The 26,654-nt window shown below is 37.4% G+C and overlaps 1 protein-coding gene across 5 annotated transcripts in view; it reads left to right on the forward strand.

Moving 5' to 3' along the window:
- The window catches only part of Tpk1 (thiamin pyrophosphokinase 1), a 328,195-nt gene that overhangs the window by 180,020 nt on the left and 121,521 nt on the right, over positions 1-26,654 (forward strand). For 4 of the 5 annotated variants that reach the window (XM_021164683.2, XM_085840651.1, XM_085840652.1 and 1 more), the window contains one exon: positions 14,057-14,203. The exons of the other annotated variant lie outside the window; for it this stretch is intronic. In XM_021164683.2, coding sequence (XP_021020342.1) covers positions 14,057-14,203 — 147 coding nt within the window. The remainder of the gene's footprint in view (positions 1-14,056; positions 14,204-26,654) is intronic. 5 annotated transcript variants of the gene reach the window in all.

The following is a 26,654-nucleotide window of genomic DNA, read 5'->3' on the forward strand; positions in this document are numbered from 1 at the left end:
CTTCTGTACTAATAACACCCTAATCATAACTCTACTCCAAATAACACAAAGTTATATTTCTATTAACTAACATTGGGACAGAGGAGCTTCAGTGCCAAACAAAATTCACCGTCCTGCTCACAATATCTCATTCAGTGGCACTGCCATCATCCACCTATATACACCTTTAAGCTACCTTATCTACTACACAATGTTTGATCACACTTAAAATTTCCTGGTTTCCCTATCTGCATGCAGCTCTTTGCAGGCTTACTGGTGCTACAGTTGCTGAGTTATTTTGTTAGCTTTAGTTCACCCATTTTTACTCCCTTCTTTTTCTGAAAAGTAACGCACTACATAGTAATTGTGCTTAATATGCTCTAAATCATTAATTACCTACCATTGTTAAGTATTTGCTCAAACTAGGCCATTGTCTAAATGTGTATGCCAGAGGATTCTATGACCTTCCCTTGCACATTCACTCTGATGCATGCTAGTAGCTTTCTTTCATTCTTCTCACATATATGGGTAGAATCTCTCATATCCTCCTCATATCTATCATTAGTAAGAATGAGGATATTTATTATAAAAGTAGCAATTATAATTTAAAATTTTCTAAGCTACTAGTATTTATAGCATTGTAACTAGAATCCAGGTGCTCAAGTTCTTGGGCAACACTTGGACCTCTGTTTGGCCATGTGATAGCAAACAGCTGTATAAGTCTCCATTTTATTCCTTGTAAAATATGAGAGTTATTTTGCCTTATAACAAACGAAGTCATATGGTAACTTATGACTTCTAATACTCTCTAGTCTAATACAGGGGACAGATGGGTAGCCATGAAGTAACTCAGGTATATAGTTGATGCTGCACACCAACTGCAGGTAGATGTACAACCTGTATATTTCATCCTTTCCCTTGTCATCTGCGGAAAAACTGGAATGACAAATATTCTTTTAATGAGAATGTAGAATGTAGCTCATAGGAACAAGGTCTTTCTTGCCTCTCTAGTTAAGCAGAACTCCTCACTCCTCCTTTCTAGTCTACCTCATCAGTTTTCCTTATACTCTTCCTTGTTCTGTTATCTCCTCAGCACAATGGCATATGACATTTTTCGCTTTCAGTAATTTATAATATATTTTTAAATGGTGAAATGCATGCTTCATATGAACAGGTGCTCATGTGTACCACCATAACCAAACTGTGCCTGAAACATGTAGGAGCTCCAGCATGAACATGGTCAAATTCGGAGGATCTTCTTTAGTAAGCCTTGCTATCAAATGTTATTAGACATTATTGCTTGCTTTAATTGTCAAAGCCTGTTCTGATTCCACAGATTCTGTCCCATTGTAAGTGAAAATGCTTCTGTTTTAGAAATGCATGGTAATTGCCATGGGTATATCCAGTATTTATATTGTATTATATTATAATAATGTATAATATATTTTATATGGTGATATATTATATATGGTCCTATGTATCTCTATATATGATATAACATAGGATTTTGATACAGTGTGTGTTGTATGTAATGTAAATGTATTAAGATCTTACATTAAGTTTGTTCTGTGCTGTATAAGTTGTTACTTCTGGAACACCGACGTCTTTTCTGTTTTAAGTTACTAGCACATGTCAAGAGGAACCAAAAATATACTGATTGCTTCATAGGGCATTACCATTGTGAACTTGATAATAACAAATATGTCTTAAAGAAGTGATAGAAGGCCTTGTACTCTCCAACAGCAACTATGTAACTAAGCCAGTGTTTGTAAGGCATGTGTTACAAGCTTGTGTTGGGAGTCTGGGCCTGTCTACCTCAAATGAATGTTAGGAGCTTAAATAGTAATTTATGAACTTTTAGAAAGGAATGTGAAATAAATACTATATCCATCCTCACATGATCAGCGGTATATCAGTATCTTCAAATATATCAACCCTCACCCTTTAGTACAGAAGCAGTGTTGTTTTCTTTGGCAAGTGCTACAGGAATTGGAACAAATGCTGTACAGGCTGAGTGAGAGACAAGGATGCAAGTGAAGGAGGTTGCTGGCCATCAGGTACTAGCATCTTGTTTCCTACATCATTTTCAGAGGCTTCCCAAAGAGGAACTCACATCTGTTTCTCCTTCACAGAACAGAAATCTGTTTTATAGTACTGTGCAACAAGAGAAAATAGATAAAACTGGTGCTTTGAGGTGGTTTGGGAGATGGGCTAGAAACATAAAAAGTGTCCTACCTTAGAGGCTCTGGCAGTCTAATTCATTCTTGCAAGAAGAGCAGTGTATGTTTATAGGCCCCAGGACAAAGGTTATATTTATCTGATTACCAGGAATCTCAGCTTTATGACTCACTTGCCAGATGGAATTTCCTATTAATATATCCAGTGACATCTTTGGTGGTTGTGAGGATACTCTTTAGAAGACATGGGGCATTATATGCAAAGGAATTTTATACCATTATGAAGATTCAGAAACCAGTACTGGAAAAAGAGACAGTGTCTTGAGGCCTTCCTCAAGATGAGTTGTCATGAAGTAGCATACAATAGTTTAATAAATAGAAATCCCTCCTCATTTTTTCCTTTTGGCAAGATATTAAACACAATAGCACCTGTATTAATAAGTAAGATATACACTAATAATGTATATCTATTTTAAAAAGTGACTTTTGTATAGGTACTAAGTCATGCCTGATCTACACTGATAATGTTGTATTTAGTTTTAAAAGTTTTATTTACTTTATATATATGAGTACACTGTAGCTGTACAGTCAGTTGTGAGCAACCATGTGGTTGCTGGGAATTGAACTCAGGACCTTCAGAAGAGCAGTCAGTGCTCTTAACCACTGAGCCATCTTGAGCCCTGTATATTTTTTTGTTTTTAAAGTGATTTCCACATAGCTACACAGTCATGCCTGAGAATCCTGAACTGATGTTCTACCATGTCACAGAGGTACATATACAGAGCACTGGATCCTCAGTGAGGCCTCGTGAGTACTCAGGGAGATCCAGGACTCTTTCCCTCTTCCCAAGTGTATTCTCTTTGTGTTAACTCATTAACATCATTGTCTCAGAAAGTTCCCTTTGAGTAATAGAAAATGGACTCTTGCATGCTCAGTTTCCACCCTTAGCTCTGGAGATGGAAGTAGAAAATGCTTTCAGGTGTCCCTGCTGCTCTTCTTTCTTAAGTTCAATGTAATGTTCATGGTCAAGGCACTATCCATAGCCACACATCGACATATGTGGAATAGAAATAGCAACACACCCGCTTCTCTTATGTGTACCTTCCTGTCTAAACACATATGAATGTGTATCTTTCCTACTGTAATCTTTTGAATCAAGATACTCTAAGCACATTAGGAAATAGTACTTTCTGAACTTATATTGATTACCTTTGGTCGATTTCAGGTGTCTATAAAATTAACCTGAAGAATGCTGACTTTTAAAAGCATTTATAGAAAGAAAATATTTCAGTAGAATATTATTATCAAATAAATATTGTAGTCCATATTATAAATTTACTATGGTACTCATATCCAGCCTATTCAGCAAAATGGTAAATAGCATTGTGAATATCTTCAATGTAAATCCGAGCATGACAACATGATAAATATTGTAGTCACATGGATTACTATGTATGCAGACTAACTGCACTGTAAGATGTAAGCATTAAGTAATTAGCATCACTGCAGTGACAATTTCATTTGACATTATAAAATGGCCCAACTCATATCTAGAAACCAAAGTGCTAATACCAAGTACAAATTTGCCACCAGAACACTCTATTCTTCTTAATGGTAGAAACATAAGCTATTTATATTCCACCATCTTGCAATATCAAATGATTATGCTACAGCAAGTCTGATAGCTACCCGTTATAAACTACACAAAAACAGTGAGTAGAATTTTATACTAGTAAGCACTGAGGAAATAATGCATGAAAAACACTGCAAATAGCCAATTCTTACTCATCCAGAAGTGGAAACTAGGCATTTGAGGTATTATGTTAGATGGGCATATAAAGCTAAGTATTATTTTATGGCCAAGGCAAAGCAAGAAATACTGCGGGGTGAGAAGTGATCAGGGTGCAGGGTGGTCGCATTGCTATTCCAAATGACCACATGTGAAAAAAAAAAAAAAAAAAGACAGATCTGTGGTACCAGAGTCAGCAAACTTCCAAATGGTGTGCAAAACTAGCTGCCTCAGCGTGAGGAGGATCCTGACAAAGGCGGGAATGGGAGCAGCACTAATTCAATAATGACTCTGAGTCAGTTGTGGATGCAAGCTGTCAGTTCAAGAGCTCTGTCTTTGCCCGAGGATTCTCATCATTTTCCTCCTTCTTGTTTCTTCCTTCTCCCTTGCCATTCATTTGCCTTTTCCAGTGAACCTGAACCCAGTCTTTCATTTATAAAAGCTACACCATCAAGGCTTTGATCTTTGTTAATATTTTTTTTTTAGAAATCCTCATATTTTATGAATTCTACATCATTAGTCCCAAACCTTGCTTCCTTAAAACAGAAACTAAACACAAAGCAGAAGCCCATTTCCTTATATGTTTTACCCAGCCTGCTCTTCAAGGAGAACTGGGCAAAGCTCGTGAGGTTTCCTAGTACAGCAGGCAGCAGTCTTTAGTAACTGTTTTCATGTAAACTCATACAGGAGACACACTGCGTAGGTTAAAATGATTTCTTACAAAGTTTTCAAATCTATGCAAGTAAAGCAGCTAGCTTTCTCTGATATCTCTCTAGGCGTGGTCATCTCCAGTCCTTCCAGGAGCTAGGAGAACAAGGTTTTAGCTTTTTATGTGTGTAAAATCATCCTTCAATTCTTTAATCTTTGTTTCCTCAACCTAACAATTCCATAGACTCATGTGCTCTCCTTCTCAAACTATTTCTAATCATATACAAGCCTGTCCCATAGGAAATAAACCCATGTGTCATTTGCTTGTATTTTATACATTCCATCTTTTCCTATCCATGCCTTTTCTTCCTGAGATCACTTTAACTCTCTGTCCTTGATGTCCCCAAGTTCACCCTGGCTAATTAATGCAATAGTCATTGAACCTGAGGGTACATGAATCTCCTAATAATTCCAAACTCAAGGTCAAGTCTGACAGTGAACCATTTCTACTAAGGACCATGTAGGCTTTTGTGGCCTCTGTGGTTATGTTGTCTTGATCCTTTCCCATGGCCCTTAAGGCCAAGCCGAAGGCCTGTTCCTCATCCTCCACAGCCTCATGATCTCCTCCATTCCGCATTCGAGAGGGCTGCATCCATTCCCTTTATTATGGAGTGATTAGCTCTGAGCAATGAGGGAAATATATTTCCCAGTAAAATAGAAGACAGCAGATCAACTTCAGGAGCACAGCAGTCACTGGCACTTGTGGGGGTCATGGGATTGAGGGCATGGCACCTCCTTGTATGCAGCTGTGCTTTACTCAGCACCTTTTCTTTACCTTCTCAGATAGCATACATCTTATTTTCTGGGACCACAAGCAAGTTTCCACAGAAAGGGAAAGAGACTGTGCAAGTCGAGAGTCCTATCAGATATTTATCTTGAGTAGAACAGCATGCATATTAGAGAATTGTTTAGCTATTTTCAGTGTGTTTACCCAGATTTCAAAAACAAACTTTTCAGCGTTTCATTTGTCTACCAGTCAGTAATTTAGCCTCAGTGGACAGCATCTATATAACATCAATTCTAATAACCTTTCTAAGTCTACATCCAATCACTGAAAACTTAGGAATATGTCATAAATTATATGTTTTCAATTTCATCTGAATGACTACCATGGGATGATTGCTATGGTATGAACATTATAAACCATGATCGATACAACTTCCCATTTCTCCAAGGTGTGTAATTCACAAGAATACTTTGGAATTCTTTTTCCCTAGAACTATGTTCATATGCTGATGGTGAGACGTGTGGACATTGTAATTATCTCCAAGAGGCTTTATGATACTCAAGCCATTTATTCATCCACACTCTCATTTATTGTCGTTTTACTCACAATAAATAGATTACTGACTTTTCTCCACAAAGCTTTTCATTGTCACCAGAGTTAAGTTGAATAAAATTATGTAAAAACAAATTTTTTTAAGACTCATGAGAGATTGTTGTATTCTCTTCAGCTCTCCTTGCCATGCACTTCCAGAGAGTGGAAATGTAAATCCATGCAAATTTGCTCCTAGAATCCATTAGAATATTTACATTAAGAAGGCAAAACAATGCATTTCTACATCTTCTGAGATGCAATTTTTGTTTTGTTTTAACAAAAACCTATTGTATCTCTAGAGATCCTATTGCTATTGGTATTGCTTGGCAAACTGTGGTCCACTCCATCAAGGAAATTTGAGAGTGCAAGGGCCCTCCCTGGGGAAGCACAACATCATGACTACAGCTGGCTTTGATATGTTGGCCTGTAAGATATGGACCCTTTCTAGGGTCAATTTTAGAAAGCATTTGAGTACTAAGGGAATGAACTTGGCCATTATACTACATGCTTTTGTGTATCTAAACCAAAGTGTTTCATGGGTGTTTAAAAGCAATAGAAGCACAAGGAACAAAAATCAGTATGTATTGACAGAGGGTGGGAAGAGTTGAGGCAAGTATGAAACCTATCCCTTTCTACACAGTATATAGAGTCCAAGGAGGGGAAAGGTCACCGCAGTCATCAGGACCAGTTTGTCATGTCTGCTTTTTAGAGAATCTGTGATCTCTAGGCCAAGAATTTTCATCTCTGGGTAAAAAACATCCCAAGATAGTTTAAAAAAAATAAAGTTTCATGTCAGATTGAAGAATGTAATGACAATAAGTCATGAATTAGTCTCAAAGTTGATTAAAAATTAAACATATTTTTTTCCATCAGGGATTTCAAAAATAGGGACCTAGAAATTACCATTACATATCAGTGTTGAGTTTGTTGTTTATTTATTTCTATCTTGAGTCCTCAGAAAAATTTTCACATATAGACTTTTAGTATATGTCTTAGTCACTCTGTTACCTGTTGTTGATTGAGAAAAGTAAACTGAATGAGACCTAACTCTGATTTGAGAATATGCTATCTGTTGGAGCAAGTGCCATTGTGTTTGTATTATCTAACATGCTATCACCCAGGCTATAGCAGAAGTCTCATAGAATAGGTGAAAGGTTGACTTTACAGCCCAGTTCTCTGCTCTCTGCCATGTGGAAATACAGAATACCAATCTGCAAACCAGTAGAGGTTCCTCAGCAGGAGTCGGGCCTTTCCATCTTGGACTTGTTTAGCCACATGAACTGAGGGAAGTAAATACTGCTTAGAGTTCCCTGGTTGTGTTCATTTCTTATATCATGCTGAGCTCAAACACACTCTGACAGTTCCTTCTTTTTATTTTTGTTTTACTTACTCTTCTACACTTTCATCAGTATGATATAATGCTCTTTGAGCAAAATCCCTTACCATTATCCTCTGTTATCCCATTTCATCTATCATCAAATCCCTTCTTCCTAAGTCCCTTCTTACTGTCATGTCTTTGTGTGTGTGTGTGTGTGTGTGTGTTGTGCCCCACTGTGAGTTTGTTTATTTGTTTGTTTGTTCCAGAGAGTTCTTAATCAACAACATGTTTCACAGAGTACCTGTCCAAACACTCTTACTTTCTTTCCAGTAAGGCAAAGAAGTAGTCATCCTTGGTAACTACTAATCACGCCCTCCCTAAGAAGGAAGGTCGAGAGAATTACAAACTTGTGGGAGGTTCTGAGACATCAAATATTTGTGGAATTTTACTGCAGGGTATGAGTTGAGAACTTAGCTTAAGATCCATCACTGGAGGGGAATTTTATACACTCTGAAAGATTGAAACTTAATTTTAAGCGGAACCAGAATTGAGATGGTAGAAAAAACTATCATTACTAGTAGATGGTTGTTTAGCTTTTAGACAAGTCACTATGTAGATATTGTCCAGGCCAGGGCCAGTATGGTTAACCACACAAAAATGCTCATGCATTCATTAAAGCTATGTATTGGAGGACAGAATAAGAATTATTAAAGAAAAATTATGAATTCTATATGTGTTAACTTACCATTGGAAGTATTGCTTATTCCATACTCATACAGGTTGGCATTTACTGTGCCATGCCCTACAGTGGGTGAGATACAGTGGGATCCCATAGGACTGATGGCTGGGACTGTCTGTGCCTCCACTTATCAGTGTAGCCTGTGCTGTGGCCAGAAGAGCTGAAACTTCACATTCTCTGACTTATTACTTTGTTTCATGCCAGTCTCTAGAATTATTTTATACCCTTATTAAAACATGTATTTCAAGTATTTTGTTTTGCTTTAAAACATTTTGTTTTATTTTTTTTAATTACTATTAGAATATCCTAGCTCCAATTAATTTGTTTGCTTTCTCTTGGCCCAAATTTTTTGTCTGTGGATGGTACTTACACTTCTGTCTTCAAATTATAACATATGATATAATTTAACTATAATTTTCATCATTGTGCAGTATAGATCTTTGAAAGTTAAAGACTGGTAAGTGTGCCAAGTAAGCTGACTTAAACCCATGTGTTTGATTTTGTTAGATTGACTTTGTACTGTTAGGTCCTTCCTATCTAGAGGCAGGGAATGAATGTCTTAGTTTATACAGCAAAGTCCCTATTTCTGTATTCTCACAGTAACTATTTATAATACCCACTTTTACTTCCATAAGGTCTCACTATGTACATTAAATTATATGATCACCCTATCTGGGTGAGCCACAAGGAAACTGCCCATTTATGCATCCCCAGAATTCAATTTCTAGAAAGTAAATGTAATTAAAATAAGCTGACAGTCACTGTTCTTACAGGAGATGATGCAAGCTGTATCTAAGTCTTTTTGAGGTCAAAGAGAGAAAAACTTGTCGTTTGGTTACAGGAAGGTTTTTATTGCCTTAATAGAAAAGTAAGATCACGTCTTCCCTTGGTGTTATATACTTCTTAGCTAGCCTTGCCATGGCTCTGTTAAGACATTTAAAGCAGAGCCCAGTTTTTCATTCATTTTTCAAAACAAAACACTTTCCACTACTATTTAACTTACAATGTTAGAAAATGAGAATGTTACAAGGGGAAAGAAATGAAAAGAATCTTGAAAAACATGCTAATAAATTTAGTTCAGACCCTCAGCTAAAGTCCAAACTTTAGTTAGCTGGCTATACAGATACTGATACTGTAGTTGGCTCACCGACCTGATATCACAGGACTTTGAGATAGATTTTTACTAAATGTAATGACCTTTGAAAAGCCAAAGATGTCTTTTAGTACTGCCATGTCTTGTTAACTAATAAGATCCTTTTAAATGATCTTGACCTGAGGATAAGAGATACATATAAATCAGTCAGGATTGTTTTCTTTTTTCAGATTTACTATGTAAAAAAAGAGAACACGGTATTTGCTGGCATGTGTATAGATGTGATTACAAACATATAATTATAAGACACAAACATACAAACTAATATTAAGAAATAGAAATTTTAAGCAATAGAGTATTATCACTAGATAATCTCTTAGTGTCCATTGTTATGCATTAGTGAAATTGATTTCTCAATTACCTACCCTTTTGTCAATAATATTTGTCAACAATACTGTGGAATCATGGTAAATTCCATGTGTTTCAAATGCTCCTTCCATTATACCTACATCTAGTTTCTTTGAACCCTCCTTTATCTTCTTACCACACTGACTCGGTTTTGTCCCCATTTATGTATCTTAATTGTGTCTATACTCCCATTGAAACTCCCCATAATCCCTATTTTATCCATCTCCCTGAGCCATGGCCCTATTCTTCCTTCCCTCCACCACTTACATCTGATGATCTCTTCTACTGCTGTTCTGTTCTTGTTTCAATCATCGATTTGTTCAACAAACATGTACTGGCTGCGTGTGCATGACACTATTCTAACTGCTAGAGATAGAAAGACCCTGCCTTCATGTTAAGGATAGTCTATTTCTGGCAGTGACCATGGGACATGCTATGTCATTAAACTGCTTAGCACTGCATTGTATTACAAACAGTGTGAGGGTTATAGAGATATGAAGTAAAGAAAGTAAAGCTATTAAATAAATATCTTGGGATAGATAATGCGCTCTAGAAAAAAAGTAACAAATGCAAAGTATTTGAACTAGGAAGATGTGCCTTGTAAGCAGTAAGAGAGACAAAGGAAGGGAGCTGTGAATTCTCTCTACCTAGCTCTCTAAGTTCCCAATGTCGGGTCACTACCACGCCAGCCCCATGCTTCCAGATTCCCATGGTCTTTTGGGGTGCACTTTTTGCAAACCCACACTTTGCAGCCAGTACCTTTCCCCCTGGAATCCAGTTGAGTCACTGTGTGAAGGAAAACACCACACAAACTTAGTGCCGAATCAACAGGTAATTCAATCACTGGGAGCAGCAACTAGCATCCTAATTTTGTAAGCTATCCTAAATATAACTCCTCCGGAGGTAAATCCTGGAGGTTCCACCATCTAATCCTGAGGTCTCTTGTTAGCTACCTCTTGTCCTCCAGCCTCTCCCCTGTCTAAAAGCAAGACTTTTTTTTTTTTTTCTCCCTCTCCTCTTGCTCTACAACTAGGAAGTCACTCCTGCTCCTTGCCCACTGATTGATTCCTAGAAATCTTTATTCATTAGGGGAAGGTTCACAGGAAGTCACCTGAGTACTTAATTCACTTCTCATCCCAGGCAGCCCCTCTTGGGGAAGCTGAGTTAGCATCAAAATACAAACATCACCAGGGCTAGCCACAACACTGTAGTGATAATTTTATTGTTATTTACTGATTCCTCATTCAGGTCTAGTAAATGGGCACTGGACACTTTTAGAAAATGCCTGGGTTCTCTGGAGCTTTAGTGCAGGCTGCTATCAGAAGCAACTCCAACCTTTCAACTGTGGCATCCTCATTCTTGTCCTTTGGGTCTGTCCTACCACCCTCATTCTGAATGTAGTCTGCCATAGCTCACCTGTATAGAGTAACTTGTGGTCCGGTGGGTGTAGGTGCATTTCTCAGTCTTTTACCATTCACCACATTATAGCTAATGCTCTTCCAAAACCTCTGTGGTGTGTTTTTGTCTTCCATTTCAATGTTACTCAAATAAAGGAAGGAGCTTGACATTCTTGGGTTGGTTGGAACAGTTCCTAACAAGTGTTGGATGACTAATAAATATCTCTTTCTTGTTTGCTACTTGCTTATTAATGAAACATAAATATATGAATTGTATATATGTGAGGTAATAAAAATGACATGTTAATGTTTTTCAAATACCACTACTGTGCTGTAGAGCTCATTGGGTAAAATGCTTCCTCTGTAACTGATTTTAGATTAACAGTAGCCATGTGAAAATTAGGCAGTGTGGTAGAGTAACCTCAGGCCTGAGCAGGGTTGGGGAACTTGCAAAAGTATGTCCCTGTAGCTCTTTGGCAAGCTAACCTAGCCAAAATTTATGAGTTCAGTGAGAGAACATGACTCAAAAAGTAATGTGGAAAACCTGGCAGCATTTTTCAGCAGGTTAGAGTACTTGCTCTTTCAGAATACCCAGATTTGGTTCCCAGTTCCTACATGGTGTCTCATAGCCATCCTAACTCCAATTCCATGGGATCCAACACCTTCTTCTAACCTCTGCGGGTGCCACACATCTCTTTGGTACACATACAGGAATGTAGGAAAAACATCCATACATACAAAGTAAATAAATATTTTGAAGATTTAAAAAATGTGGAGAATGATTCGGAAAGACACCTGACATGGACCTCTGACCTCTATATTCTTATATCTATGCATTCATGCATACCTGCCTATACACATACACATGTGCATGCACACACACCCAGAGAGAGAGAGAGAGAGAGAGAGAGAGAGAGAGAGAGAGAGAGAGAGAGAAACACATTCATTTTTTTCTAAAATAAATCTACAAATAAGTTAAAAGCTGTTCTCAAGTAGGGAAGCACAATAGCGTAGTAACTTGATTATGTTATCTCAGCCTGCTCGTTAGCTTCTTGCCTCTGTTTCTTATCAATAGTTTTTCTCTGAGCTCTTATAACTTTATTCAGGTCCTTCTCTCAGTAAATACTCATGGACTACTCCATTGCAAACACTGTTAAATTGACCATGGTTTATGGGCCTCTGGACAGAGGGACGTACATGTATATCAAAGGTTCTCACAAACATGAATGAGTAATGTTAGAAGTACATGCATTGGGCTTTTGAGGTCCAAAATGAACTTATTCTCATGGATCACATATGGTCTGTCATAGATCAAAATCCCTGCTTCATTGGCATAGTCAGAGAGAGATATGCATTTGAACCATGGAAATCTTATAAACATATATCTGGGTAGCATCTGTCTTGCTCCATCTGAATATCGTATTCCATGCAGAGCTGGAAGAACAGATCTTGAGAAGTAGTCCAAAGCTGACCCTGTGGACCCACCTGCAGCTTGCACTGCTCCTCTGCTGGTTTTCATCAGCCTTGCTAAATACTTCCTGCAGGGAAAACGAGTAGTGATGAGGAGGAACCTTGCTGCTGCTTCTGAAAAATTCAGCGACTGATTTACAGATATTACTTATTCATCGTGCTATCCCATTGCAGAAGATGGGAATTAAATTCCAACCTTAAAGGTTATGGGATCCCTCAAGGCCTAGAGTGTATTAATGAAAAGTTGAGAACCTGATACAGATTCAAGAATCTGCATAGTGAGTAATCTTCCATCAGGCCTAGCTTCTCATATGAATTTAGGCTCTGGTTAGGGATATGACAGTACATTTCTCTTCAGTTTAAAACAAACTCACGTTAAATTTCCTGGAATCATAAATAGTCCTGACTCAGCTGGAATGCGGTAGGTTTCACTCTAAGAACTGTAATGTACAAGTAGAATATGTTTTCCTAACTGATTTCCTGACAGTGGACCCTGTCTACATGTTGGTTGGATTGCTTACAGTGAGTGCATGCTTTCCTCAAAAGATGAACTCATACCTTCAGTCCAAAGGATACATACTTCCTACATTTCCCTAAGTCCCAAATCTAACTGTTAGAAGACTAGAGGACTCAGTCTAAATCTACTACTGGATCCTGTAAATGTGTGGTTTGTCTTAAACTGCAAGCTCTAACATGACATATATAATCCACATTTTAAATCCCCTTTCTCTCAACTCCGATATGAACAGATATGGGAAGCTCACCATAAATTTCTTCGTTCTTCTGTGCAACTTACATTTTGATGTTTTGATAAAAATACCACTAGAATGATGATGCATCTATTTATCCTTTCAGTGATATCTCTCTCTCTCTCTCTCTCTCTCTGTGTGTGTGTGTGCAAAATATTTTTTATTTAGTTATCAGGGCCTTGAATATTGTATATATATTAGTCATTATGCAAATTACCAAAGCTTAGAAACAGTAAATAAAATAAGTTAATAAATAAATTACATAAATAAATCAAAAACACTGGACAGTCTCTCAGGCTGCTCCCACTTATAATTCCTCTCAGAACTAAACAGGCTCTATTGGTGTTTATGTCATAGATAATTTTCTGAAATCCTGCCACCTTTTCAGACTGCATATTATCTAAGTTGTAATATATTTTAAAACCTACAACCAAAATTTACTCCACTTTAAGCAACTGCTATTATATAAATTGGTTATTACTCTTATGTTTTAAAATGAATTAAAGGTTTTTGCACAATGTCATAATTAAATGCTTCCTTCCTTTCTGCTTTATGACTGGTCTATGACCTCTGACTGTATGAACATGTCAGAAATCAGTGAAGCCATCTGCATGGAAGGAACATATGAATGAAGTGCTACAGTGTAGCCTGCTGCTTTGCTGGGTTAACAGGCACGTGGTACAGACTAAACCTTACCATCAAGTAGATCTTGATTTCCAGCTCTGCCGCTTTCCAGCTCAGTGGACCTTGAACAATGAACTTGTTTTCTCTTTTGAGCAGCAGATTTGATGAATGCTTTTGTTTTTGCTTATCAAATGTTATAATACTGCAAGCACCATTTGGGTATTTGATACTATGACGTCTTTGTATTGTTCACGTTTGTGACTTCTAATTTGACTTTCCTTGCTTAGGTTGACATGATTGTGACACTGGGAGGTCTCGGTGGGCGTTTTGACCAAATCATGGCATCTGTGAATACCCTTTTCCAAGCCACTCACATCACTCCTGTGCCAATTATAATAATCCAAAAGGACTCTCTCATCTACCTCCTCCAACCCGTGAGTAAACAGCGCCCCTCATCAGCATTCTGCTCACAGAGCCAGTGTTCCTGCCTGCCTCAGTCTCTCACAAAGCTCCCTTCCTTGAATTGCTTTGTTTTATCCACTGCCTTGTGACTGAAGAGCACAAAGGTAGAAAAAAAAAATCAGATTTTCTGTGGGTTAGTGCTTTCTGTTTATGTTTTGGGTGTTGGTTTTTTGTTTTTTTTTTTAATTTTTCTCAGACAGAAAAGAAAGAAAATCTTGTAACTTTTAATTAAATTGCCTAAGAATTAAATTTAGCACTTCTGCATTTTGAGTGGCTGAGTGTGAATGACACTCAAGAAAAGCCTCAACAGGGAAGCACAGCTTAGCAAGTATTTCATATGGGATCCTCGTGGATTTGGAGTACTGTCATTATGATTGGAAACTGGGTTTGATTTTGCTTAGCACTTAAAAGGAAAGCTTTAGCTTTTACTATTCATAAGTTGCCTGCTTATTAATTTTACTCCCTCAAGTAATTCTCTAAAAAATGATGTCACTCCTTTTCAATGGTAAGCATCACAAATTCCTCTGCCAGTGTAATGCACAAAATAAAATTCTTACTCTAGAACCAAATTTCATAAGGATGAATGAAAATCTGCACGTCACATCATTCTCCTTAAGCATTATCAAGGATAGGGGACCATTCCATTTTACCTCTCATTGTTTTTTGGTATTTGTTATTTTGTGTCTGCCTCATCTGTTACATGCTACCTGTAGTGTGCCAGCACTGAGAATTGTTCTTTGGCTAAGACAGCGGGTCTCCTGTATATTCACTCACCTTTGTTCATCATGCTCTGCTTTGGTTGCTTGGTCAGGTTTTGGTTTCTGGCTTGTTTTGTTGCCCAGCTTGGTTGTTTCCTGCAGATTCATGTGAGAAAAGCGGAACTCAGGTTTCAGATTCCTTGCTGTCCTCTTAGGCATAAGACTTGCAGCTCTTGGTGCCTTTCAGCTGCAGTGCATGGCCTTGGGGATTAAGACAAGTAGTTACATTTGATCGTGGCCCCCAGTTCATGTGAAGTGAAGGAGCTAGTTACAAACATAACCATTCTTGCAGTAGGCAATTATCTGCTCTTGTAATCAACACCTGAGATCATCAGCTGCTGAAGAAAAGGGTTGCTGATGCTCATAGCCTTAGTAGTTTTAGCCCAAGACCCATTGACCTTGTTGATTTGTATGTTCTGAGGACATTGCAACAATAACGTGATGGTATAAAAACCACTCCTTTTCTGTCTGGGATACAAGAGAGGAAATAAGCGTGCATGTTCCTGTGGGTACTGTTGCCTTCCAGGTCATACTCTCAATGATATGAAGGCCTCCTACCAGATTCCTCTTCTATAGCCCACTAGACTTCACCTCCACATTCCTACTGCTTCCCAAAAGTGCCATGCTGGGCACCAAGCTTTTTCACATGCCAGTAGAGAACATTTAACGTCCAGGGTATAGAAGTAATGCAATGATTAACGTTTAGTAGATAAATATGTTGAGAAAATAAATAATTTGGGCAACATGGAATAAGGAAAATATTCAGAAAATATTACATTCACTCAATTTAGCAATTACTCAGAATTACTCCACATAAAAAGCTTTTTTCCCCCTAGCAATAAAGCAGTCCAAATGAGAGAAAATGCTGTCTTCTGTGGGTATTTTACTGAGCTTACCTTTCCACACTCTTCAGGAGTGAGTCAAGGTTTCCTGGGGGAGATGATGTGAAAGCCATTGTAGACAGGAGCTATAAGTAAAGAACCAGGTTTAGGGTATATCATGAAATATCATTGGAATGTTACCTGGAAAAACGTCAGAAGAGTGCTTCTTAATATTTTTTTTTCATTTTATGCCCTGCATCTTCACTGTAATTGATAGGTTCAGGACTTTCTGAAGCAAGCAGTTTGGGAATCTCCTCGTCACCACACTGATGTCTACCAAGAGTTCCTAAAGACTCTCACCCATTGTCATTTCATGTATTGCTCCATTCTTTTCTCTCCTCCTCTGCCACTCCAACTGTGTGCATTAAGATTCGCCTTATGTGTTATATGTATTGCTAAGATTCTCTTTCATAATGTTTATGTCTTGGTCTCTTTAGACTTCATCCAGATGCCCTCTGCCTGCTCTCACTTCTCCTCATTCTCTGCATCAGCAGCATCTGGCTACTCAACCTCTCCACTGAGACTCTCATCCCCCCTTGATCGCACTTTCTCATATGCTTGCCCTATATTCACACTGGAATAATTCTTATATGTCATAGTAGTTGACTTGTATATTTTGTAACTTCAATTTCCTCTGTGTTGTGTACTTTGAAGCTGTGAATTTTACATCTCTGAAATCTCCCCCCAAGGTAATTGTCAGAGGCATTGGTTAAAAGCAAGCCCCAAGGACAATGGGGCTTTCACCATCATCCTGAGTGGACACCTATCCCTGTTCATAGGACCATTCACAACACAGGACATTTTGTCTGAGACTCTTCTGCAGCATCCATTAGTGTAACTCATGATTGTAATACCTCTGGGACCTTTGATGTCAAATGATGTGCCACCAAATGTCCCACTTCTCAGGTTTGTTATGGCAAGTTGTAGTTGAGTCATTTCTCAGCATCCAATGAGAGTGTTTATATTCATCTTGATGTGTAGGGCATCCGTTTTATATGGCGGCCCCAAGACATCAGTGAGGTTCACTGATTTAGAAACTGCTGTCAAGATGAAACTTAGGTTTAGTCTTTTAAATGGAAACTTGTTATTTTATCTCGAAGTACTGTTATTTTTAAGCGGATATGATGCGTTTTAGAGAAATCTTTTAGATTTTCTTTAGTATCTTTAGTATTTTCTGTCAGGCTCTGTCAGTGAACTACTCTCTGTAAACTCATCAGTAATAATTAGCCTCAATTCCTACAGACTCTTTTGGAACTCACTGTTTTCGTATTAAGGGAGAGTTTCGTATAGTTGGATAGGTCTTTCTATCTTACCTTGTAGACAGCTAAAGCATATGGTGGGGTGTGGTGACTATGCCAGAGAAATTCTCCCTCTGTAATGACCACCTTAAGCAAGAATGCAGTTAGCCAGTGAACGAGAGCTTCGGCCCAAGAAGAGAAGGCACCGTGTAAGCTCAGAACTCTGCCTCAGTAGAACTGCCAGAAAGTACAGTTCTAAGAATGTTCAGGGATCCAGTCCCACATGGTTTGTGAGAATATAGCACAGTGTGTCACCTTGTACTTATTGAAGCAGAATTCTAGGTTCTCTAAACATGCTAGATACACAGTGTTATTGTGATTACCTACATCCCCATGCACAATGCCCTGTATTTTTTTCTCTGCAGTAATTCTGGGTTTGCAGCCTTAAAATTATTAGAATATTCCCTATCCTCAAAGCATAACTATTACATGCAGTGGGTCCACATGTTCATATTGATTCACACCCAAATGACCCTTTGGAGAGGGTCAAGACTTGCCTCTGTGTTCCACCAGAGGATGGGGACTGTGGTCTTTACAACTGCATTCTAGGGAGAATTTTCTTAGTGTCTAGCCCTTGTCCCCTGATTTTTTACATGTCTAGTAAAAGAATGGCAAAAATATTTTAGTAATGGAAATGTAAAATGCAGAATGAGGGTGTGGGGCTTTAATCTGTGAATGGTTCTATATGACCTTTAAGTGCTTAAGCCGTTTTGTTTATGTGTATGTGAGATGTGAATAATATAATGAACTTAATACAATGTATTCCAAAACTATTTCTCAGAAATAATTCTTAGGAATATTACTCAGAAATAAATAAATGAAAATGTAGGTTTATTGAACCTCAAAAGGGAATGCTTGAAGCTGAACTATTTGGCCTTTTGTTTTCTTCATGTTTATAAGATAATGTATGCAATATGTGCGTTATTGTATGAGCATACACTAGCTAATATTCGTATTTGAGAGAAATATGCAGAAGAGATGTCCCACAGGATACTGTTCATTGTTACTATTAATTATAATCATGATTTTAACATGAAAAGAAACATTATAAATTTTAATTGAGGATATTTTCAAATATTGTAGATTTAGGTTCAAGAAATCAAAACTGCTGAGCTGTGGCATCAAATGGAGAATGACTTAAGATGTTTAAGTCAGTATTAATAGTTAACCCCGGGTAGGATGGTGATTTTGATGCTTTAATATGAAATCTCTCATTTAACCTTCATAGCTGTACTGTTTAAAAAAAAAAAAAAAAAGCAAAGCAGATAATATAGTTATACTGTAAGGCTTCTGACTCAACACTTTTTCCACAGCAGTACATCCTCTCTTATGGAATTAATGGACTACGAAAGAAATGACAAGCTCTTAAAACAAGTCATAGCCCATAGGCAGGTAATTATCCATAAGCAATGTGTAACTGAATGGCCAGTTGCTGAATGTGTGTGTACATTCAAATATTTATTCATATGCATAACATGCATACATGTGTATATTTTATATGTACATATAAAATCCTATGTGATATTGATAGTTTTACTTACAACATTGATTTCAAATAATATAAATATTAGGCACACTATGTTCTGGTCACTACTTGGGATCTACTCCAGGACCCTATACACGTGAGACAAGCATACTACCAATGATTAATATGGAGTACAGTTTAAGGCTGAATCTTTCCTTGTTACTTTAATTCCAAATTAAGAAAGATTACTTTCTGGATTTTTCTAAACAATAAAATCTAAATACAGAAATAATCTCTATCATACGAACAGATCCAATGATATTACTATTGAAATACTTTTATATTGAAAACTACTTAAAATCAACCTAAATGTTAACTATTCTGAGTGCTAAGTTTGGGAACAGATGTCTTCTTAACATTCTTTTACAATTGTAGTTGTCTGACATAGCTATCAAAAAAAGAATAAACTATCTTATGGGAGTTGTTCAGTGTTTTAAAAATGTCATTCATAACAAACACATTTGGTGTGTTTACTATGTAAATGTTAATTGGTGAAGGACCCTTTTAAGCATTGGGACTAAAATGTGTACTTACTTTGATCTTTTTAAAAAACTTCTGTATCAAGCAATCATAGGCTCTGTGGTGGTCTCTCTTTCTTTCAGATAGTATGCACATGAGATTTTTCATGTAACTAGCTTATCTAACTACGTGATCATCTGTGATTGATTGAGCAAGGTTATTTTAGCCATTTAAGGCCGAGCTGTGTGAGGGGCTCTTTAGCATTGTTTAGTGTGTTTCAGTTCACAGCCCCTTTCTCATCTCCTTTCTGTGTCTTTGTTCATCAAAAGCAGGATTTTAAAATAAAGGTTCAATAACATAGGTCCCAGTGCACATGAATGAAGCTCTGTTCCCAGCATGCACCACTTTATTTTGCATGGTAGCACGTTTCAGTTAGTGTAGGTCAAATCTCTTAGTGAATGGAAACCCCAAAGTAGCATTTGCTTTGATGGATATGTTTAAACTATCATTTGAAGAAGGAAAATTAAAAATGCATAATTATTCTTCCCTGAAAAACAAGTTCTCTCTTTTGCCTCAAAAAACATATTTTTTGGTAAAATCTGCTCAGGCTGTACAATCAGGATCCTTTCTGTGACAGACTATAGGTATTTTCGATCTAAGTCCCCAGTGATTGACACCCATGCTGGGCTGAATTCCTGCTGTCAACACATAACCTTTTTTACCATATAACACCTGTGGACAGGATGGTTCCAGGTTTCCCATTCAAACTTTCTCATTTTCTGGTCCTGTGCTTCCCAGTGGGATAGAAACATTAGCTCTGTACGTGAAGCATAAATTATCCTTTATCTCCAAGTTTGGGGACAGTTTGTAATACAAGTTAATAAGATTTATGGCCTGAAAATGAGATGTCCAGGAGTTAATAGGTGTGCCTTTTACATTATCCTATCTCTGTCCAGTGATTCCTCTTTAGGCTTCCCATATCTGATATGGAATCGTGTTACAGTGTTGACTTTTGCCAGTTCATATCTCAGCCAAGCAAACTTCCAAACATGTTGTAAATATGCCTTCCTCATGATCTTAGCTCTGTTTTATTGCTCTTTGGTTTTTTTCTCTCATTTTCCCTCTCTCTAGATTAATTACTTACTGTATAAAGTTCTGACATTTTCTGCAATGTACATTTGCAGTGCTGGTAATGAATATGATAAAAAGATGTTAATAGTCTGATCAAAAGAAGATGAATATTCATGAGGTAAATTTGGCATGCATGATAGTTTCTGATGCCAACTGAGGGTCCATGTCTGTGTGCCCACATACACATATCCTCAGCACAGTCTCATCTTTGATAACATCAAAGAAGTAAATCTCAGCAAGATTTACAGTGGGGTACTGGGAACTTTCCATTCTAGACAGTTCTGAAAAACCGTATTATTTATCACCCAACTTTAATTCCTGTTTTTGAAAGATCACTTTATTTCTTTTCTGCTGCATGCGTATAATACTCGTAAGTTTTGTATTGTCTGTTAGAATCTAGCATAAATTATGCAATAGTGAAATTTCAACATATGTAGTAATGCATTTAATTGTAGAAATGTAGTGTACTCACAGAATGCTAAATACCAAATACAGGAAATGTCATATATGTGACTAATATTTGCCCAGCAAAGCCTTAGGATCTCATCATGTGCAGCAAAAGACATGGGTCTGAAGTATGGTATTCTGCATGAAAGAACAGATGCAGAAAAACAAATCCCACATGATTCATCTTACAAGGATATTAAAATGTGTTGATTGAAGTGTGTAATAGTGATTGCTGGAGGTTAGATTATGGGTATCAAAGATGCTGGGAAGTTACATAGCAGGAACTTAACCATAAATAGAAGTGATAAATTGTGTTGTTCTGCAAAACAGTGTAACTACAGTTTCACAATGGCCCATATATTTTGTGAGTAACTAGGAAAAAGGAGTTTGGAGGTTCCAAACAAAAGGTCACAAGGAAGAGGTGGAAATGTTGATTACCCATGTTTGATAAGCACACATTTTACACATGCATTGAAATATCACAGTGTACTCCATAAGTATGGTGATTATTTAATGTTAATCAAATACTTCTAAAAATATCTGAGAAGTAGTAATTGTTAGCTGCCATCATTGATTTTCCATTGCACTGAACACAAAAAAAATTATAAATTATCACTTTATTCCTTATAAATTTGTATAGTTAAAGTAATATTTTTTAAATAAAAATATAAATTGGTGCTGAAATGTAGCATCTTAGTTAGGATTTCTATTGTTGTGATAAAACACCATGACCAAAAGCAACTTGGGAGGAAGGGTTTATTTTGTCTTATGGTTTGTAGCCCATTATCGGGTAAGTCAGGTAGATTCCATGGAGAAGTATTCCTTCCTTGTTCTTCATGCCTTCTCAGCCTACCATGTTAGACAACCTGGGACCACAAGCCCATGGGAAGCACCATTCACAGTGGGATGGGCCATCCTACTTCAATCACTAATTAAAAAAATGTTCTACAGGATTGCAAAATGCCAATCTGGTGGTGGTGGCATTTTCTCTATTGAGGTTCCGTCTTCCCAAATGAGTCTGTATACCTTATGTCGGATTGACAACTAATCAGCACATGTAATATCTCTCTGAAAGTGACTGTAAAGGGGCTCCAAATCCCTTTATATCTACAGATAGCCAAAATCATTGATCTTTCCCAGCCTTCCTTTCTCCTCCAGAAGGAAATGACTGATGTCCATGTCTACCCTTTACTACATCTGCCCATATCTTTATTCTCAGGGCAGCTTTACCCTCAGTGCATGCCCTAATCATTGCCCTTACTTTTTTACTCATGTCTTTGCTTTGGATTCTTTGCTCCTCTGAACCAAGGCAGCAACTTCCCCAGTAGAAGGTGTGAAGATACCAGATTGTTTACCTCTGTAAATCACCCCTGGGCTTTTCAGAAATCATTTCTTTTCTTGTCCTCCTATCTCTGTCCTCTTAGGTCCCTTTTCTTCACTGAGATGTTTAAACATTAATACAATAGCCTAACCTACTATTTTGTATGCCAGATTTGAAGTGTTATTTGAAATCCTTATATTTTAATGTGAAATGGGGCAATCACATCTCAGAGCTATAGAATCCTTATTTCTCTAGATATTTCAGTGTCTTCTTTAAGTTAATAGAGTAAATTTCTCTCTATGGTTTTATTTATGCTTTAGTAAACTAATTTTCTTAACAAGAAATAATACCACATATCCAGTGTTTATTTTGTACATGTTGTTTTGTCGATTTGTAGAATAAAGCACCATCAACATTCTTATAAATACCCGTTATGTCATAGTACTCCATTCAGTACTGAGTACAGAAAGCAGAGATGGTACCAACACCATTAGAGTGGAAGGAACAGGGAGATACATACTGAAATTATGAAACAGTGTGACCAAGCACCAAGCAAATTAAGGATAGCGAGAGAAAATATCTAACCCAGATTGGACATGGAGTTGATAGTGATTCAAGGATAGTCTCCCAGATGAAATGATATCTGAACTCCAACATAATAGAAAATTATAAAATGGAATGAATAGATATTTAATGTGGTACTTTGGAGAACATAAGGCAGCACACTAGGTGCTACAGCTGGATGTAAAGGCAGGAGCAGCCGGGTGCTGTTTGTGTTGTAGGCCAAGGTCCAGCAGTGGTCATTTTATCAAATTTTATCAAAAAATGACATTTGATAATAAATTTTAATAGTTTGGAACCACTAGAAATCCCAGAAAGGAATGATAATTAATTTTCAGAAGTAAGCATGAATATAAACACAATATAGCAGTGTTTGCTTGGGATATGCGCAGGAAAGTTGTTGAAGAGACACTGAAGTGTCAGTATTATTGATGCCTAGGCTACAGACCTGGTTATTGAGTTTGCCCTTTGGGATAGAGACTTTCCATCAAAATGGGAAACTGGCTAATTGATTCTAGTGTGTCAAGACACTTAAGTATTTCTGGAACCAAGCAAAGTAGAAGGGTGTCTGATCTAGGCTGGAGGTAGTCCATAAGGGAGATGAGATGCCTGTGCAAGTGTGAGTGGTGCTTGTGTATGGATTATACACATATACCTGAAGCCTTGTAAGAGAACTATTCCAGACAGAGAGTAAAATGAGCAAGGGCAGACAGATGGACCTACAGAGTACCTTGCCAAAGAAGTACCACAGATTTTGAGTCACAATGTGATTAGGAACTGGACTACTCAGCTTGGGTGTGAATCGGAGGTAGAGTAACATAGCTTTCTTTTACGCTGCTGTTCACCAGCTCCACAGATTCCATGTGGCTTCCTTCCCTCTTCATGTGTTCCCTGACCATCCTTGGGCTCAGAATCAGATCTTCTAATGTCCTTTTCAAGTCTGGAGAAAAGTGTTCCATTGATTATCTTTCAAAATGGCTGTTGCTAATCTTTTTCTCTGTTTGTGTGAAGTTAGACTTTCCTTAGGGGGAAAAAAAATCTTTCTGCATATCACTCTTTTTAAGCTCTGCTGAAAATTTGAAACTTACAGACTGTGCTTGCAAACAAACCCTACTAGGTCTCCTTCATCTGGATTAGTTTTATAATTTTGTATCATAATCCACTCTGGCTCTGTGACAATACCATAAAGTGGTTGGCTTTTAAATAACAGAATCTTATTTCTTATAGCTGTTGGGGCTCTACAGCTGAACATCAGGGTGTTGGCAAATTTAATTTCATGGATTTCTTTTTGTTTTCATCATGTCCACATACTAAAAGGGATATCTGGGCTCTTAGAACCTGTTTATATCCTCATCCACCAGGGAAGAGCCCTCGAGATCTGATGGTGTTATGTCAGGGACTAGATTACAATACACAATTTCTTTTAACTATATATTTATTTTATGTATATGAGTACACTGTATTTGTATTCAGACACACCAGAAGAGGGCATTGGCTTCCATTACATATGGTTGTGAGCCACCACCTTGTTGCTGGGAATTAAACTCAGGACCTCTGGAAGAGCAGCCAGTGCTCTTAACCACTGAGCCATCTTTCCTGTCCACAATACACAATTTTTAACAAAGGAAAGTACTTAGACATAGCACTTTTAAGATTTTTACTCTCCTAGGTTTCCAATAATCTAACTACAAAAGAAAAATATTCTGATAAATGCTTTTAATGTCCAATTCCTTAAAAAACATATAATTACCTCCATTTCTATCAAAGCTGAAATAACAGTTATCAGAATTGCCTTACCTGATATTGGCAGAATACAAAGAAAGAAAGATTTAGGTAATCTTAAATGGATTGTGCCCACAGTCAAGGTGTTGGTTATTGACTCATAAGCAGATAACATGAGCCCTCAAGTTGGGAGTCAGACTTCACTTAATTTAACTAGTTTTCCATTTGCCTTCTATCTTCCTAATTTGTTGAAAGATCATGGCTGCAGTGTGTTACTTGTGGGTAATGGTGGTACCAGTGGGAGGCTTTAAAGCAGTGTGAGTATGCAGTGTCCTGGGGGCAAAGACTGGAACATGCTACCGGTTCCTGCCACTTACCTACACCATTAAAAGTTCTTTGACCTTAAAGAAGTCTTTTACTAAAAAGGTTTATAGAAAGACACCCATCAGCAAAACCTTACAGCAATTCCTCAGTGAGGAAATATAAAATTCTATCTCCATGGAAACTGTATAAATACTTATTTGAATATTGTTGAATATCCAATTTTCAATCATGAGTGACAGAGAATCAGTATTGGATACTTGATGAAACCCATGAGGGGCTGTGTACTGGTGAAACAGCAGAAGCGGTGGCATCAGCATATGTTTGAGTGCTGTCATCATAATTTATCATAATCCAATTCTGGGTAAAGTATGGGGATATTGACTGAGATGTCATCTACACACACACACACACACACACACACACAAAGCCATCGTCCTTGGCAGCAAGGACATAGGGCACTGTGTCATGTATACATAGCTCAGTTGAACATTGCTTCAGCATCTTTCTTTGATTGAAAACAAAAGGTTGCCAAACCAGTATCAATGAACTGTGAAGGGATTTAAGTATTACCAGCAGGAGAATGAAATGAGCCTCTGGAAGGAAGATTGGCAGAGTGAGATTTTCTATATAAAAAGCTCCCCTGAAGCTCCAGCTGGGCTGTTCTACTTCTCAGCCAATTAAGTGTTTGCACCTTTGAGTTTCAAAGCACTTTGGTTTCATTTACTCCAAAAATGACTAAAACACAAAGTAAAGAATATGGGAGGGGGTTAAACAAATTACCTGGTATGTAGAAGAGAGGAAGACACACATTCAAATTCAGCATTCATTCTGGAGAAGGTGACTCCCCACCCACCTACATACATGCATGACACATGTAACATGCATGTACATATCCACTCCCTCAGTAAGCTCAGTTCGTCTAGTGCTGTCTTTATGGAAGAAAAGGCAAATATTTCATACCTCAGGTCTCTTGGAGAGTTTATTGTGTCTTTTGAAAACCTATATTTTACATGCCTTTCAGAAGTAGTGTTTAATCCTTTATAGTTTTTTTTTCATACAGCTGATAAACACGTTCAGCAAAGTAACAGAATACAAAATTAACTCACAAAAATCAGTAGCCCTCTTATATAAAATAACAAATGAACTGAAAAAGAAATCAGGGAAACAACACCTTTTACAATAGCTTCAAATAATCTAAACTTCTTTGGGCTAACTCTAACCAAGCAAGTGAAACACTTATAAAACCTTGAAGATATTGAAGAAAGAAACTGAATACCTTATCAGAAGATGGAAAGATCTCTCATGGTAGGATTGATATAGTAAAAATAGCCATCCTCCAAAAAGCAATCTACAAACTCAATGCAACCCCCATCAAAATTCCAACACAGTTCAACACAAGTCTTAAAAGGACAATTTTCAGCTTGCTGTGGAAACATGCATATAACAAACAACATAAATAGGGTAGCTCAAACGATGCTGAATATTAAAATTACTACTGGAGGTAGTGAATATATCACTGTTTGCAGATGTTATGAGAGTATACATAAGTGACCCCCAATATTCCACCAGAGAACTCCTAGAGCTGTTAAACAACTTTAGCAAAGTGAATCTACTCAAATCAGTAGCCTTCCTAAACACAAATGATAAACAAGCTGAGAAAGACATTAGGGAAACAACACCCTTCACAATAGCCACAAATAGTATAAAATATCTTGGGGTAACTCTTACCAAGCAAGTAGAACATCTGCACAAGAATTTCAAATGCCTGAAAAAGGAAATAGAAGACCTCAGAAGATGGAAAGATCGCCCATGACTCATAAATTGATAAGATTAACATAGTAAAAATGGCCATCTTACCAAAAGCAGTCTACAGATTCAATGCAATCCACATCAAAATTCCTACTCAATTATTCACAGACATGGAAAGAGCAATTCTCAACTTCATATAAAAAACAAAAATCTTCAGGATAGACAAAACAATTCTCAATGATAGAAA

Source organism: Mus caroli, unplaced genomic scaffold (genome assembly GCF_978045245.1).
Source record: "Mus caroli unplaced genomic scaffold, Mus_caroli_1 scaffold_7, whole genome shotgun sequence".
In the NCBI taxonomy this organism is placed as follows: Eukaryota; Metazoa; Chordata; class Mammalia; order Rodentia; family Muridae; genus Mus; species Mus caroli.